This window comes from Erpetoichthys calabaricus, chromosome 10 (assembly GCF_900747795.2).
Source record: "Erpetoichthys calabaricus chromosome 10, fErpCal1.3, whole genome shotgun sequence".
In the NCBI taxonomy this organism is placed as follows: domain Eukaryota; kingdom Metazoa; phylum Chordata; class Cladistia; order Polypteriformes; family Polypteridae; genus Erpetoichthys; species Erpetoichthys calabaricus.
This window is the reverse complement of record NC_041403.2, coordinates 90441925-90458734: the sequence shown is the minus strand read 5'-3', so window position 1 is coordinate 90458734 and position 16810 is coordinate 90441925. Positions and strand designations below refer to the sequence as shown.

At 37.6% G+C, this 16810-nt stretch overlaps 1 protein-coding gene across 2 annotated transcripts in view; it reads right to left on the bottom strand.

Moving 5' to 3' along the window:
* Window positions 1-16810, bottom strand: part of rbbp8l (retinoblastoma binding protein 8-like) — an 81571-nt gene that overhangs the window by 43480 nt on the left and 21281 nt on the right. For both annotated transcript variants that reach the window (XM_028811572.2, XM_028811573.2), the window contains exons 2-6: window positions 13724-13841; window positions 13393-13435; window positions 7692-7787; window positions 2735-2847; window positions 39-114 (exon numbers count right to left, since the gene is read on the bottom strand). In XM_028811572.2, the coding sequence (XP_028667405.1) occupies window positions 39-114; window positions 2735-2847; window positions 7692-7787; window positions 13393-13435; window positions 13724-13790 (395 nt within the window). In that variant the 5' untranslated portion in view covers window positions 13791-13841. The remainder of the gene's footprint in view (window positions 1-38; window positions 115-2734; window positions 2848-7691; window positions 7788-13392; window positions 13436-13723; window positions 13842-16810) is intronic.

The window sequence follows — 16810 nt, the reverse complement described above, 5'->3', positions numbered from 1 at the left end:
CACTACTGCAATGCAGACAGCCATATTAGAACACTTACAGAAAAGCACCTCTCAGTTTCTTGACCTCTTCAAGCAGCCTTTTATTTTCCTTTTTCAACATGTTCATCTCATTGACTGTGGAAAAGTAAACAAATGCTGAACAAGTTAATCTTTCACAGCTTCTTATTTGGTCAGAGTTTTCAATAATAGCAGGTGCACATTCATTTAAACATCACAGATTGCTTACCGGATCACATTTCTTGCATACATGCCATTTCAGGAGTCCTAAATTTTCATTAATTTACAAGACCTCTCATTTCGGGATATACAAGTTGGAAATAAATTGTTAACCAGTATTAGAACAGGACTCTTGTTTTCATTCATTTTTTATTTGTTCAAAATGCAAAATGTAATTTTTCCAGTTGGAGCTTAGTTTTGTTTCTTTCTCTCTCTGTCACGGCCTAATATTTGCATTATGTATTGATATTAGTGGTGCTTCATTTGGAATGCTCAGAGTTCGCCATCTGGGGTCCCAGTCTATCTATCTATCTATCTATCTATCTATCTATCTATCTATCTATCTATCTATCTATCTATCTATCTATCTATCTATCTATCTATCTATCTATCTATCTATCTATCTATCTATCCTGAATTAAATTAAGCAGATTTAATAATTTGATGCTATGTCACATACAATTTACATAGTAGTGAATTATCTTTATAATTACCTGTGCAAGCATTGAAACTTTGAAGTCCTGTCTCCTAAAGGTTAATAACAAATTTCTCTGCTCAATTTACATATTTTAGACTCATCCTTTAGATCATTTTTTAGCGGTGGCATGGTGGCATACAAGATAGTACTGCTACCTTATTATTACATTTTTGGTCCAGACTGTATGCATCTTCATGCTCTGGCTATCTGAGGACAGTTTCTGTGGGTACTCCAGTTTCCTCCCAAATCCAGGCATAATAGATTAATTAGTGAGTCAGAATTTAGCATGTTTTTTTTGGGTGAGCCTATGAATTTGCCTGTCGGATGGCTTGGTGTTCAGGGATGGTTCACACATCTTGTGTAATATTGCTTATGACAGATGTCAAGATCCAAAAATCTACACTATGTACTTAGAATGTAACAATTTTGGTGAGCTGGGTGGTCCTAATATTTAATATCGATGGAACTTAAATGTTGATAAGAATACCTCAGATGGAGAACATGTTCAGTTCATTTAAAGTAGATGAAGAGAAACAGCATATGCAGACACCATAAGTCCTCATAATTTCCCCCACAGCCACATACAATCGTCTTTGAGTAGTGAAAAAAGTGCTATATAAATGCAAAGAATTATTATTATTATTTTAATCTTACTGAAAAACATATTTTTCATATCATATCTGGATTTTGGGACACTAGATTTGGGCAGTAGCACTTAATGGAATGGCAGTTCATTGCAAAGTAAACTCTTGCACATGCTAACACTAACTTTGAACTAATTTGTCAATTAATATATCATACACATAATTGGGAAGGTGACAAAAAATCAGAACACTGTGAAACAACCCAAGCAAAGTAAGGCAGAAATGGTCAATTCCAACAAGAGAGCAGCCAGGCTAGAAATTAAATTCAGATTGCAGGAAGTCTACGTTAACCACTTTATAAAGCCAATTAAGTTAAAAAAACGCAAAACATTTTAATGTTATGATGTTTACTTTTTCATCTGAATTTAAATCTTATTTTGTTAATCTTCTCTGACCATGAAGCTGAAACAGACTTCTCCATACATGAGTTTTCCAAACTGGAAATTCCTTTCGATTTGAATATAATGTGCTATGTTTTTAACATATTGGCTAATGACCAAAAATGCACCTAACTAAGATAGTCGTCTTTGTTATAAATGTTTCAGAGGCAGCATGTTAAAACATGCCACTTACACTCATTAAATCAGGTGTTTCAAACTTTGCTTTCTAACATCATCTAAGTGTTGTTTTTGACACATGAAAAGTTTAATTTTTGCCATATAGACAGAGATAAACTTCATCTCACAATGATTTGTAGCAAGGATGACATTGAATCGCAGTGACTACAGGCTTACATTCAGTGTACAAAATGATATTGGGATTGGCTGAAATTTATATGTGTAAAAATCAAGTATGTATCATAAATTATGCCCAAGAACTTGTAAAGTATGTCCAAACATTTTTTTCTAAATTAAATCATGTTGTTTTTCAGACACTACATGAAGTATGTCTAGGCCTTAAAGATTTTAAGTCATGTGTTACTCATTATATGCTCATTTATATATATCATTCATACTTTCATATTTTGTGATAGCACTTTGAGTCAGACTGTGGCAGAATACTGTATGTAAGTGTGTGTATCAATAATGATTGGTAATTAATCTATACATTCATACTTTAAACCATTTAATTAACATTCAACAAAAGCCATAAAAAGTTGAAATTTGATATGTCATATCAATTGCCATTTCCCACATGGTGTACATATCTCAAATTATGAAATGAATGTAGTCTACTTTAATGGTGAAATTAAAAATGCCTATGCTATAAAAGACTGTACACATCACATGCTGGGCTTTCATCATATTTCACATAGCAACTAAGGGATACTCATTTGGATCAACAGTTAAAAGTCTATAAATGAATTACCTATACACAGAAAACTTAGTTTGGCAAATCAGAAATTCAGTGTTATATCGAAGCAAGGAATGTAATTTAAAGCAATACTGAGACATACCCAACATTGAAATATGATGAAGGCTTTGTAGTTGTGAATTTTCAAATTCCTGCTGCCTCTTCTTAGCTGCATCTTGAGTGACTGTACACCTGTCACACAATCCTGCTCGCAGCCTGTGAGACAAACATAAGCCACAGACATGAACTTAAAAGAAAATATATAAATAAATACATGTGTAAAACTTGGGCTGAGATTCTCTTCAGCTCACAAGGTTCAGATAACTGAAAATTTCTGATTACAAATGGAATAAAATATAAAACCCGGCCACTGTTCTCTTAGATGTCAAATGTTTCCCCAGCATATGGATTTCCTTTTACTGTAATCCATTTTTCTCCCATATCACAAAGACGTGCACTTTATAAACCCATGTAATTCTGTGGAAGAGTATCTTCATACCAGCTAATATGCCATTCTGGATAAGTGCCTTGTGCTCAGTGCCCCTGGAATAGGCCATAGTGTTCTCCAACCTTGATTTGAAAATCCGTGGACAGATTTACAATATGGACATTTTACTTTGGGTCTGGCAATAGAGTGCTCACCATATGTAGTATAGTTTGTGCTAGACAGTACCTCTTTTCTTATGCTATAAAGTTTCACCACCTTGGAAAGTTTCCTCGGAAGTATTTTGGAAATACAGCAAGGGCAGGCACTTTAGGACACATCACTGGTTTGAGAGTTTGCAAGACTGAGAGATATTTATGTTGGTAATTCATATTTTCTGATGATATTCTAGTAGCTCTGAGTGTCAGACTTGAAGAACAAGCTGGAATAAACAGCCTTATCCTGTATAATAGTAATATGATCCTGACAACTTTCAAATATAATGTATATAGAAATTCTAGAGTTTTGATCAAGTCTTACGAACCCAATCAGCAAACAGAAAACTGCTTCTCTTTGTGCAAACTAAACAAGGTTAACCAAAGTTTACAACATGATTGTAATTCAGTAGCAGAATCACAAAGAGTAAAACCTTAAATGTGCCACTATTTTCATTCTTTGCTTTGTATAATAGCTTTGAGGCTTTATACCTTTCAGGTGCCAGTTTCAAACAGCCATCTGTGTGGTACCTGCTACATTTTTCCCTATTGTTTTCATGGACTATCGCTATGGATTCTTCTGTACCTGCTCCACAAAGGCATTCTGTCAGTGTCCTAACTTCCTAATGTTCATAACAGGGCCTTTGAATAGTGGTATCCAATTTAGAACATTTCAGTGCCTGGAGATTGTTACTGAAATGATAAATGCCAGCAATCCAACTTCTATGACATGCAAATTGATGTAGAAGGCAGTAAATGAAAAATATTCTTTAAAAATTAAAGTGGTTCACAACACAGTATGGTTTATCAGTTCACTCATCCCTACTCCAAAAGTGGCACCTTTATCTTCCTTCCATCCACATCTGAGCTTAATAATAATAAGGGACAGTTGTCATATAGCTTCTAAACTAATATAATTAATTTACAATTATAAATGGACTCAGAGAGTAACCAAAACAAGTAAAGTATATTTTCTGCCTATGCCAATTGTTTTTTAGTATTATAGTGCTTAAACATTTTATATATATATATATATGGAAGAGACGGTCTGTGATACGGTCTACTTATTTGCAGCTGGAGATCCACAAAGGGAGAAAATGAATCACGTATCATAAAGTAGTTTTTATTCCTGAGCTTTTAGCTCCTACCAGGAGCCTTCATCAGACGATAATGCTTAGACTTACAAGAATCATATATAATATAATATCAATCAATATAGCAAAAATTACATGGAGGGGAGGGCGGGGAGTTTGGGTGTGGGCTAAGTCAGTGTGATCAGGAGGTGGGGTATTGGGTGTACAGTTTATTTATTATGAACATGTTCTTCTTAAGTTTACATATGCTGGATTTATGTCCAAATGTCTGTTGATGGCATTCTCATTTGATAGACAAGATTCGGCCAGCTCTCTGCCACTTTTAGTACTGGCCTTAAATCTTACTTATACATTGTCCCAGTTAAATGTATATTCTGTTGATTTAGTATGCATATAGATCAGTGATTGTGAGTCCTTCCGTCTAACGGCGTTGCGATGTTCATGTATACGTGTTGCGATTCTTTTTGATGTTTGTCCTATGTATACCGCTGGGCAGGAACTGCATGGAATGCTACGTTTCGTGTTCCTGCTGTTGATTTCTTGTTTTTAGCATTAAAGAGGACCGTGTGCAGATTGTTTGTGGGTTTGTTTGCTATTCTGATGCCTGACTTGGCCAGGATGCGCGCTGTACCTTCAGACACCTTGTGGTGATAAGGGAGTGAGTGCCAGGTGGGGTGGGGGTTCTGATTCAAGTTGATTGTTTGCTGAGTTTTTTGGCATCTTCTGTGTAAGCTTCGATTAATGAATGTTTTTGAGTATGCATTTGAAGTGAAAAGACGGAAGAGATAGTGTCTTTCATTCATTTTTGTCTCCTTTGTATTACAATGGGTGTGGACTCTTCTGAATGGTGTTTTAACATAGTCTCCATTTATGAGATAGCATTCCTTATGGTAAACACTTGTGGTCAGGGTGGTGTCATTATTTCTTTCAATGTAGATGCCCCCACCTCCTCTTTTGCTGTATATTGCCTTTGATTCTTGTAAGTCTAAGCATTATCCTCTGATGAAGGCCCCTGGCATGTGCTGAAAGCTCAGGAATAAAAACTACTTCATGATACGTGATTCATTTTCTCCCTTTGTGGATCTCCAGCTGCAAATACTGTATATACCAGTCAAAAGATCAAATACTTTAGAACACCTCAGTTTTCCAGTTTTTCTTCACATTTAATCAGTTGAAATGCAATAAATGACCTAAAATGGTGAAAAGGTAAGCAGTTATAAGTAAATCTTTAGGTTTTATTAAAAAATACAAAAAAATATTTACACTAAAATTACTATGCATACATGCCAAAAAATGCGCAGCCAGAGCGAATCAGGATGGTACCTTTGGAGCAACCAGTAGTATTTCAAAATAGCGTTGAAAACAAAAAAGCAACAATTGCTCAACAATGTTGAACAGCTATTCTAAAACTCAACAACACATGGTCTGGGTCTCATCCGGACTTTCTGTGTTCTGCAATATACTGTATTATTACCATAACTAAATTATCTTTTAATTAGCCAGCTCAATTAGGTTGCAAAGAGTCAAGGAAGTCATCATCTATTAACATTTTGCTAGTTGACATCTGCTCACCACTGTTGGAATATTGTCAGTTTAGTCAGGGGGTATTAAATTAGGCTGGTAATCTGAATAGGAGCATATGGAAAGGCATTTGTGACAAATTGAGATGAAGAAAAAGGTAATTATGAAATAAATAATCACATGAAGAAGCCAAGAAACCTGCTTAGTCCTGAACAGGGTAGCAGAGGGTCTGCTGGAGCCTATCACAGCTAGCATAGGGCGCAAGGCAGGAACAAACCCTGGACAGAATGCCAGTCCATCACAGCACATGAAAAGTGCAATGATATATATAAATGAGACATTAAATTTTTGAAAAACTCAATGTATATGTTTTTGTCAATGTGTGAAATTAGGCATTGTTTAGAATGCCCAGGAAATCCATAGAATGTTGAGAATGGAACGACAAAGTAGGAAACAATTAAAATTTCAAACATTTCCCTGGCATTCAATGCAATGCCAAAAGGCAAACCGGCAAGTTGGTCTGCATAATGCCTAGATATTATATACAATACCTAGGGAAAGTATATAGTATATTAAAGTAACATAGGCATTTCATGCTTTGCCTAAAAACGTCACCCATTCTATAGATTTCCTAGGCATTCTATACAAAAGCTGTCTTTTCACACATTGCCACTAACATACTGTATATCAAAGATTATTTTATTGAAAGACGATGAAACTGGAATAAATGAGATCTTTTAAAATACATAATAAACTACTTTGAAATGTGCCATCTGGAAAAGTCCTAGTATGAGATATAAACAGCCTTTAAATAAAACCTGCAAAAATCAAATTGAAATCACAATATTGGAACTGAATTAAATGCTAATGTAGCATTTCATGGTAACTTGTAGCATTAGTATTTAGTACTATTAAATATTGCATTCCTATTTATTTATTTATTTATGTATATATTTATGTATTTATGTATGTAGATCAGTTATAAACAAACACATCTGCTGCATCAAGCTTTAAAATTAACACTAACTTGATAATGTTTCAAGAATTAGAATGAGAGACAAAGCTCTCAATGAATAATAAATGTCACTGATTTAGTAGGCCTATTGTGTATCCCTGTTTATTTGAACCTTTTCCCAAGAAAACCTTAGCAAAGAATATATGTGATATATATTAAAAATGAACAAAATTTTAAAAAGTACATAGAAGTAGGAAAAGATGATGAAGAAGAAGAAGACCGTTTTTTTAAAAAAAAGGCCCTTCCTAGCTGGGAGGCTGGCTGTGTCCCTGCATCTTCATATCAGCATTGATTCCTACAAAGTGGCCTTTGTCTTGCTGTGCCTTAAGCCTTGTATTAAGGCCTATTAAAGGTTAATCAGGTACCATTCTTCTTGGGGAAAAGTGTCACTAATAAACAAGTTGAATTGCTTTTCAGATTGTTAAAACAAACTGACATTTTTTTACAGCTGTAACTATAATTAGCCCATTCATCAATATACAGTATTTAAAATTTTTAAATTACTTTAAAAATAATGTTTGTGCATGCATATTGGTGTTAATATCATACTCTGATTTATTAATGTACTGGAAAATTATATTTATTACCCAATTGTTCATTTGAATCTTTTGATATAAGAGGACATACAGTAGATTCTTAGCTAGGACAGAATAATTTATAGGATCACGGGTTTCAGAGGACTTGTGGTTAAATCATTACAAATTCAGAATTTTAAATAAAATTTTGATATCGTATTTTAGTGTTTAATCACTTGCCCAAATGAAGTCAAAGTCATAGTTCATCAAACACACCTGTTTTCTAATAACTTGACATTTTCTTGGAGTATCTTCTGCTGTTCTCGAAGCTGTTGGTTTTTACTGAACATCTCTTCCATTCTTTGTGCGTCACTGTTTAAAAGAAACATTGATAATTATTAAAATAGATAGATATCTTAATTTACTGAACAAAAATCTTCTTCCCCTAGTGTGTGCTTGGTGTGTGGGTGTGTTTGTGTGTCTCCTGCAGTGGGTTGGCACCCTGCCCGGGATTGGTTCCTGCCTTGTGCCCTGTGTTGGCTGGGATTGGCTCCAGCAGACCCCCGTGACCCTGTGTTCGGATTCAGCGGGTTGGAAAATGGATGGATGGATGAAAATCTTCTTCCTTAAATATTTCTCACTTGTGAACTGTTTCCCGGCAGGCCAAGCAGAATGCGGTTTTGGTGGTTGCTGAGGCAAAAACTTGGGTGTGGGAGGAGTTTGGGGAGGCCATGGAGAACGACTTTCGGACGGCTTCAAGGAGATTCTGGTCCACCATCCGGCGTCTCAGGAAGGGGAAGCAGTGCAGTGTCAACACTGTATATGGTGGGGATGGTGCGCTGCTGACCTCGACTCGGGACGTTGTGGGTCGGTGGGGGGAGTACTTCGAAGACCTCCTCAATCCCATTAACATGCCTTCCAATGAGGAAGCAGAGCCTGGGGACTCAGAGGTGGGCTCCCCCATCTCTGGGACTGAGGTCACCGAGGTGGTCAAAAAACTCCTTGGTGGCAGGGCCCCGGGGGTGGATGAGATACAGCCAGAGTTCCTCAAGGCTCTGGATGTTGTAGGACTGTCTTGGCTGACACGCCTCTGCAACATCGCATGGACATCAGGGACAGTGCCTCTGGATTGGCAGACCGGGGTGGTGGTCCCCCTCTTTAAGAAGGGGGATCGGAGGATATGTTCCAACTACAGAGGGATCACACTCCTCAGCCTCCCTGGAAAAGTCTATTCAGGGGTCCTGGAGAGGAGGGTCCGTCGGATAGTCGAGCCTCGGATTCAGGAGGAACAGTGTGGTTTTCGTCCTGGTCGCGGAACAGTGGACCAGCTCTATACCCTTAGCAGGGTCCTGGAGGGTGCATGGGAGTTTGCCCAACCAGTCTACATGTGTTTTGTGGACTTGGAAAAGGCATTCGACCGTGTCCCTCGGGGAATCCTGTGGGGGGTACTACGAGAGTATGGGGTACCGGCCCCCCTGATAAGGGCTGTTCGGTCCCTGTACGATCGTTGCCAGGGCCTGGTCCGCATTGCCGGCAATAAGTCGAACCCGTTTCCAGTGAGAGTTGGACTCCGCCAGGGCTGCCCTTTGTCACCGATTCTGTTCATAACTTTTATGGACAGAATTTCTAGGCGCAGCCAGGGCGTTGAGGGGGTCCGGTTTGGTGGGCTCAGGATTGGGTCACTGCTTTTTGCAGATGATGTTGTCCTGTTTGCTTCATCAGGCCGTAATCTTCAACTCTCTCTGGATCGGTTCGCAGCCGAGTGTGAAGCGGCTGGGATGAGAATCAGCACCTCCAAATCCGAGACCATGGTCCTCAGCTGGAAAAGGGTGGAGTGCCCTCTCAGGGTTGGTAGCGAGATCCTGCCCCAAGTGGAGGAGTTCAAGTATCTCGGGGTCTTGTTCACGAGTGAGGGAAGAATGGAGCGCGAGATCGACAGGCGGATCGGTGCGGCATCCGCAGTAATGCGGGCTCTGCATTGGTCTGTCGTGGTGAAAAAGGAGCTGAGCCGCAAGGCGAAGCTCTCAATTTACCAGTCGATCTATGTTCCTACCCTCACCTACGGTCATGAGCTATGGGTAGTGACCGAAAGAACGAGATCGCGAATACGAGCGGCTGAAATGAGTTTCCTCCGCAGGGTGTCTGGGCTTTCCCTTAAAGATAGGGTGAGAAGCTCAGTCATCCGGGAGGGGCTCAGAGTAGAGCCGCTGCTCCTCCGCATCGAGAGGAGTCAGATAAGGTGGCTCGGGCATCTGATCAGGATGCCTCCTGGACGCCTCTCTGGTGAGGTGTTCCGGGCACGTCCAACCGGGAGGAGGCCCCGGGGAAGACCCAGGACACGTTGGAGGGACTATGTCTCTCGACTGGCCTGGGAACGCCTTGGGATTCTCCCGGAAGAGCTAGAAGAAGTGGCCGGGGAGAGGGAAGTCTGGGCATCTCTGCTCAAGCTGCTGCCCCCGCGACCTGACCTCGGATAAGCGGGAGACAATGGATGGATGGATGGATGGATGGATGGATGGATGGATTGTGAACTGTTCTTGTAAATATAACTTTAACAGATACACACCCTAAGTCTCTGTTCACTTGTATGCTCATTTATGTGAAAATACATTGTTATAAATATTTGACAGACATTTTTATTCACCCCAGAATATTTTTGTAATCCAAGAGAAATGGACATAAAAAAGAAAATGAACATTCATATACAGTAGACTAAATGAACCCTGAAAGCAAAACTGCATACACATTTACTTTACACACCATAAAGGCCATCCATTCATTTACTTTCTAAATCAACTTTTCACTTTACAAGGAAAATTAGTCTATTCATGTTGCATCATGCACAGGACAAGAAGTAATAGGATGCTAATTCATAGTAAAGCATACAAAAACTTGCCCATAGTGGGGAAATTTAAAGTTACCAAATGACTAAACTTACATCTAGTTGGAATTTTGTGAGGACATGAGCTGCAAAGTGAGAATTTTAAGCATTGTGCCGTTACACCCCCTCTTTGACCTTGAATTAGATAAGTGTTTTAGCAATTAAATGAAATGGTATATCTATTATAGAATAGAATAGAAAAAATGTTTTTACGTAAACTGGTGATTTTAAATTGGCCCTGTGTGAGTGTGGTTGTATACACGATTAGGCCCTGAAATGCTGTTGTCATTGTCTAGATGTTTGTCTCCGGTACTTCTCCTGCAATGGCCAGTTCTTTCCCTTCATTACACTTCCTGAACACCCTGAAATGATGTAATAAATAACATGTTTTTTCTTGCATGGCTGCATAAGTAGAGATCTTTTTGCTATGATTTCAGAAAAAGAACGAAAACATTAATAATACATATACATTATAAACTCTATGTTAAGGAAATAAAGGAAATACAAAATGTTGTATATTGTTTTGATATTTAACATATTCAAACAACAATATATATATACACACACACATATGTACTGTAAATGGCCTATGTGATCCTTCACCCTTTGACCAATCTTGACCAAATTTTGCATAGACCATATGGGCAAGACAGAATACCTTGGAACCCAAAATATTGACCCTGGGGTCATAGCTACTTACCCTGGCAACACTGCATGCCGCTTTTATGTAATTTTTGAACACTTTCATGCACTTTTGCAGGTGGTGTTGGGTGAAGCTTGATCGAGAGTGGAAGTGCAGAGCACAACAGAGGAGGATCAAGGAGTTGCTTTTTTAACTTTCACTTTGTCAGTTTTTATTTGTACTTTAAGCATTACAAATTGTCCACCTTGAATTACAGGACGAATCAGGAATCAGTTACAATCCATAAAGGAATTACCACAATTGTGGAATCCAATCAGACCTAAAAAGAACAAATTCTTAAAATGTAGTGTGCTGCTTCTGTCTAGTATAGTATATAAAGAGTATCATGCCCTTTTGTAGGGGGCTGTTGGGTCATGCTTGATCGAGAGTGGAAGTGTAGTGAAACACAAAGGATGCATTGTGAGAAATCCTGGTATGCATACATTAACTGTTGATATTTCTAACAGCAAAATAGGGTTTTCATAGTACAGAGTACCAATGAGTCCAAAACCACTTAAAACATTGGCCACAGGGTTGTCCTAGGAGACTGAAAGCCAGAACCATTGTTCAAGAAAAAATAGTATCATGAAGTGGTATGATTTAAACATGTGTGATTTAGAATTATTTTCTGTTAAAGAAAAACAAAAATGTAAACATTTATATTTGACTATGGGTGGCCAGATGGTGCTCATTGCTCTGAAGACATGAGGTCAATGTCTTCTGTACCTCAGTCACTTTGTAAGTGTGGAATTTGCACATTCGACCTGTGTCTGCATTTGTTTTCTCCACACACTGTAGCTTCCACCATATCTCAAAACTGTCTTGGTTAAGTTGACTGATACTTCTATATTATTACACAGTATGAATGAGAGTGCGTAGATGTCTAAGATTTCTCTATGTGGAGGACTGATATTCCATCCATTGTTTGTTCCTATGTTGCACCTCATATTTACAAGAGATTTATGAGATTTAGTGGCTTCGGTAAACACAAGAATGGATTTGTTTATAAAATGGACAAAGATTAATTAAATTATTCTTTAAAAAATCAAGACACACCTTATTGTTCATTTTGGTGTTACATATATAAACAAGATAATAGTATAATGGTATGTTTTTAAATATCAGTACTACAGATATGTGAACTGCATAACTTTCAATCTGAAAAGAAAAATTACAGCTGTAAAAATATTGAGTTATATATAGGCTTGAGTTATATTCTAGTAAGGTAAAATAAAGCAATATCCTGATAGCATGAAGCCCAAGGCAAGAAACAGCCCTGGATAAGACTCCTGTCTATCACAGAGGCTTATCTCACCCACATGACTGCACCTACTCTTACAGGTCCATCTTGAAATGGATGTCAGTCATGTGTTTGGCAGGATTTAAACATGGAAGTGTTGCATTTATAACAGAAAATATGGGATTTGTCACATCATACAATGTGGAATTTACTTTTGTACAATTGTCTTTATATAGTATAAATCTCAAAGTTGTACCTTTCAAGCCAAATTAGCTGCAAGATTTTATTCATTCATTGGTCAAATTAGCTGACCAATCAAAATGTAACCATGCAGCTGCTAAAATTAGTCTTTTTTATGTAGGTAGGGTGACTTTGTCAATGCCCTGACTTATATAGATGAGCTTTCTTGTATAAGATCTGATTATTAACACCTAGAATACAACCAAATGTTCATAATGCATTAGAGTATAAAAGTGCGTATTTCTTTTTATAAAGCTTTGCTCTTACATGTGTCAAAACACACAGTCAAGTTGGAATAGACGACAAGGAATTCTCACCTGTGCACAATTTGCAGATATGGTGACTTCTTTAGGATCTTTTTTGTGAAAAACAAAAATGTCAGGTCTTTCTAGTGAGTCAAAATCTTTTTAATTTCTGTCTGCAGCTATATGTAAGAGATTTTTTGAAAAAATAATTTAACAATATGGATTTTCAAGATATTGATTCACAAACCTTTGTATAATGAAGGTTTATTGAAGCTTTTTCTGGAACTCAAATCTGTTATTTTAAAACTGATATTTTATATCATATGAAAACACGACAGAATTCTCTTTTCATTGTCAATCAAAGTAATCACAACCATCTGTTTAATTTAGAGGATGGGTCTATTTATGTGCCATTCTCTACTTATTTTTCATGCAAGATGTTGTTACTTGTGATTTTGATTTCCTAGGGGTTAGCAGTTCTAGTTAATCAGACTGGACCTTGGCAGTCTGTTAAGCTTCAAAGTGAATGTAGAAAATGGGTTTTATGCTCTGACATTAATGGGAAAAAGAGCCACCTGCATGAGAGAATTTTCGATTTGTCCTTCATTGCTGTTTACTGTACCTGGCAGTCAAGTGCACATTTCACTGCTCTAAGTAAATAATTTAAATCAGGCGCATTTGAAACTCACCAGCATTTTTCCATGGTCAGCTCCGTAACCTTCGCTTGCAGCACTAGGTGGAAAGGCAGAACACAAACTTAATTCCTTTTATAAAATATATGTTAATTGACCAGTATGTGTCATATTCCTTTACAATTCTTGTTGAAAACATGTTAACTTTTACTTACTTTGCTTTAATGATGACTATTCTGTAGAGTCATCAGTTTCAACTTGAATTTTTGTTAGCACTTTCATAACATTTATAACTTTAAATATTAAGCAAATAAAGTAAGCACTGCCCTTGCTTTGTATTTGGGATGCAAAAGGTTTCTGACAAAGTTTGTTAAAAGAATAATCATACCTTTTGTTTCCTTCTCGTGGATTTCTCTGAGTCTGTTCAGCAGCTCACTGAAGCTATCGCTTGTCATTTTTCAAGGTGAATTACCTCACTTGTATTTTGAATAAATCGTTCCCTCCACCTGTATTGCACATAAGAATAAACAATATCATTACTGAAGTCTTCTTCTTCTTCTTTCGGCTGCTCCCGTTAAAATTGTTGTTCGCATATTGATTTGGCAAAATTTTACACTGGATGCCCTTTCTGACGTAACCTGCACAAAGAAACACACTGGTTTGTGCTCTAAAGAATTAAAAACATGAATTAACATTAATAAACATAACTATAAATATTTAATTTCTTCAAAGAGCATTACAAAAAACCAAAGATGGTAACTAACATCAGTTCAAAAAACTGAAACTCTTTTATCATTTACTATTTGGTACTTTTAAATATCTGAAAATTCTTGCTTAAAACACAGTAGCTGCTTAATTGTTTTTCAATGTATTATTTATTTCATAAGTAGTTTGGCAGAGCAGGGCTTATTGCTCAAAAAGACTTGGTTCAATTCCTAGTTCAGTCCCAAAGACACATACAGGTCAGACTGACAATTCCAAGCAGGTCTGGTGTAACTGAATACAGTATGTGTTTTAGTGTGCCCTGTGACTGACTGTCACACTCTCCCAGGGTTGTTTCTTGCCTACTAGGACAGGATTTTGTTTCCTGTCAACCTGCTAACAACTGGATGGAGGTTTACTTAATTTTTAATAGCTTAATCTTAATGAGTATTTTAATATTTTGCCACCGTTTAAATAACTGCAAAATGTACTATTACATAAACAAATGTACTTTGATACTTAGTGGACCTCACATACACCTAAAGTACATCTATCCTCAGAATACTTTTCAGATATTTCATTGGTCTAACAAATATGCTAAATAGAACTCAAAAGTAGATGGGTAGCTGAGTATCATCTTGGTGTGCTACCAAAAGGGTCATCAATCCCTTCCTTAATCACTGACCATGAAAATCCACTGAAATATTTTTCAGAACATCTTACTTTTACCTTAGCAGGTCTGATCTTCTCTGCTGTACCCTAAAACAGTGGTTCCCAAACTCGATCCTGGGGACCCACTGTGGCTGCAGGTTTTTGATAGATAGATAGATAGATAGATAGATAGATAGATAGATAGATAGATAGATAGATAGATAGATAGATAGATAGATAGATACTTTATTAATCCCCAAGGGGAAATTCACAAAATGTTGTTCCAACCAACTTCAATGAAGAAATTACAAACTAAGTTTGATAGATTTTTATTAAAATGTAATAAGCAGTTCTATGGGGAATATCCATCCATTTTCCAACCCGCTGAATCCAAACACAGGGTCACGGGGGTCTGCTGGAGCCAATCCTAGCCAACACAGGGCACGAACCAATCCCAGGCAGGATGCCAACCCACCGCAGGACACACACAAACACACCCACACACCAAGCACACATTAGGGCCAATTTAGAATTGCCAATCCACCTAACCTGCAAGTCTTTGGACTGTGGGAGGAAACCGGAGCTCCCGAAGGAAACCCACGCAGACACGGGGAGAACATGCAAACTCCACGCAGGGAGGACCCGGGAAGCATACTGTTGTGTTTTTCTGCATGCAGAATAAAAGAAGAGTGAAAAAGACCAGGCACGGTGGCTCAGTGGTAGCGCTGCTGCCTCGCAGTAAGGAGACTTGGGTTCGCTTCCTGGGTCCTCCCTGTGTGGAGTTTGCATGTTCTCCCCGTGTCTGCATGGGTTTCCTCCGGGTACTCTGGTTTCCTTCCAAAGACATGCAGATTAGGTGCATTGGCGATTTTAAATTGTCCCTAGTGTGTGGGCTGGTGCCCTGCCTGGGATTTGTTCCTGCCCTGTGCTGGCTGGGATTGGCTCCAGCAGACCCCTGTGTTAGGATATAGCGGGTTGGAGAATGACTGACTGACTAAAAAAGACCAGCTAATTAAATGAGATCAGTTGTTATCGATTATTATCACCAATTGTGAATCTGGTTGGAACAAAAACCTGCAGCCAGAGCGTGTCCCCGGGACAGAGTCTGGGAACCACTGCCCTAAAAGGCAGCTTGTCTTTAAAGAGATAAGCAAGGCTGATATCAGTTTCCATTATGCACTGCACTTTCTTTTCTTTCTTAAACCAGCATGTATTTAATATACAGTATTTTATCTTCTTCCATACAGGTTGACAGTTTAAGTCACTTTTAGTTTTCCTTTGGAAGAATTTCTGTTTTCATTTGTGATTTTGTAATGTCTTGAAGAACTGAAGCTTTTGCCATACATTCAAAAGTGGTCCAGTATAACAGTTCAATATATAAAGCAAAAAACAAAAGTTCTGTCCTAACAAAATTCTTCACAGGTCTGAACACACTGTCAGGCTAAACACATATTCAACCAGTGAATTAATATTTATTTAATATAGCTCCTTTTGTAGTGAGCATTTCATTAAGCAATTTCTGGATTAGTTAGCCTACAATACAATAGAAATCAAATAGGAAATCAGAAGATAGGATAAAATCAACTGGCTAACTCAGGAATAATACTAAGTTCAATGTTCTTTTTAATTCATGGCAATGTGTGTTACTAGCTGTTCTACACAATTTTGCCTGGAAGAGTGATAAAATGTACATTACATATGTAAAATAAGTAAAAAGCATATCTGACACTTCTGATCTCCTCAATACAGCAGAAAGTTGTGCAATATCTCATATTTTCAAAATAGGTGCAATTTAAAAATTTTGTAGTCTGTGCATAAGCAGTTGAGTCCTGTATTCTAGCAAACATACTTTTTCCTTGATTCATCAACCTTCCATGTTTTTCATTTGCTATTTCTTCTAAAAAACATGGTCATATTTAGTCATTTTGTATTTCTGTGTTTAAGCATATTCCCTATATAACTTTGAGTAAGCAACATTTGTCTATTCCATGAATATTTTATACAGATTTCACATTCAGGTAGCTTTACTTTTCCACTTACTATTCTTTGCATTGCATTGGTTTACAGGTGCTCTTGTATATTTGGAACTTGACAAATGTTGCCACACCTTTTGCTAAACAAA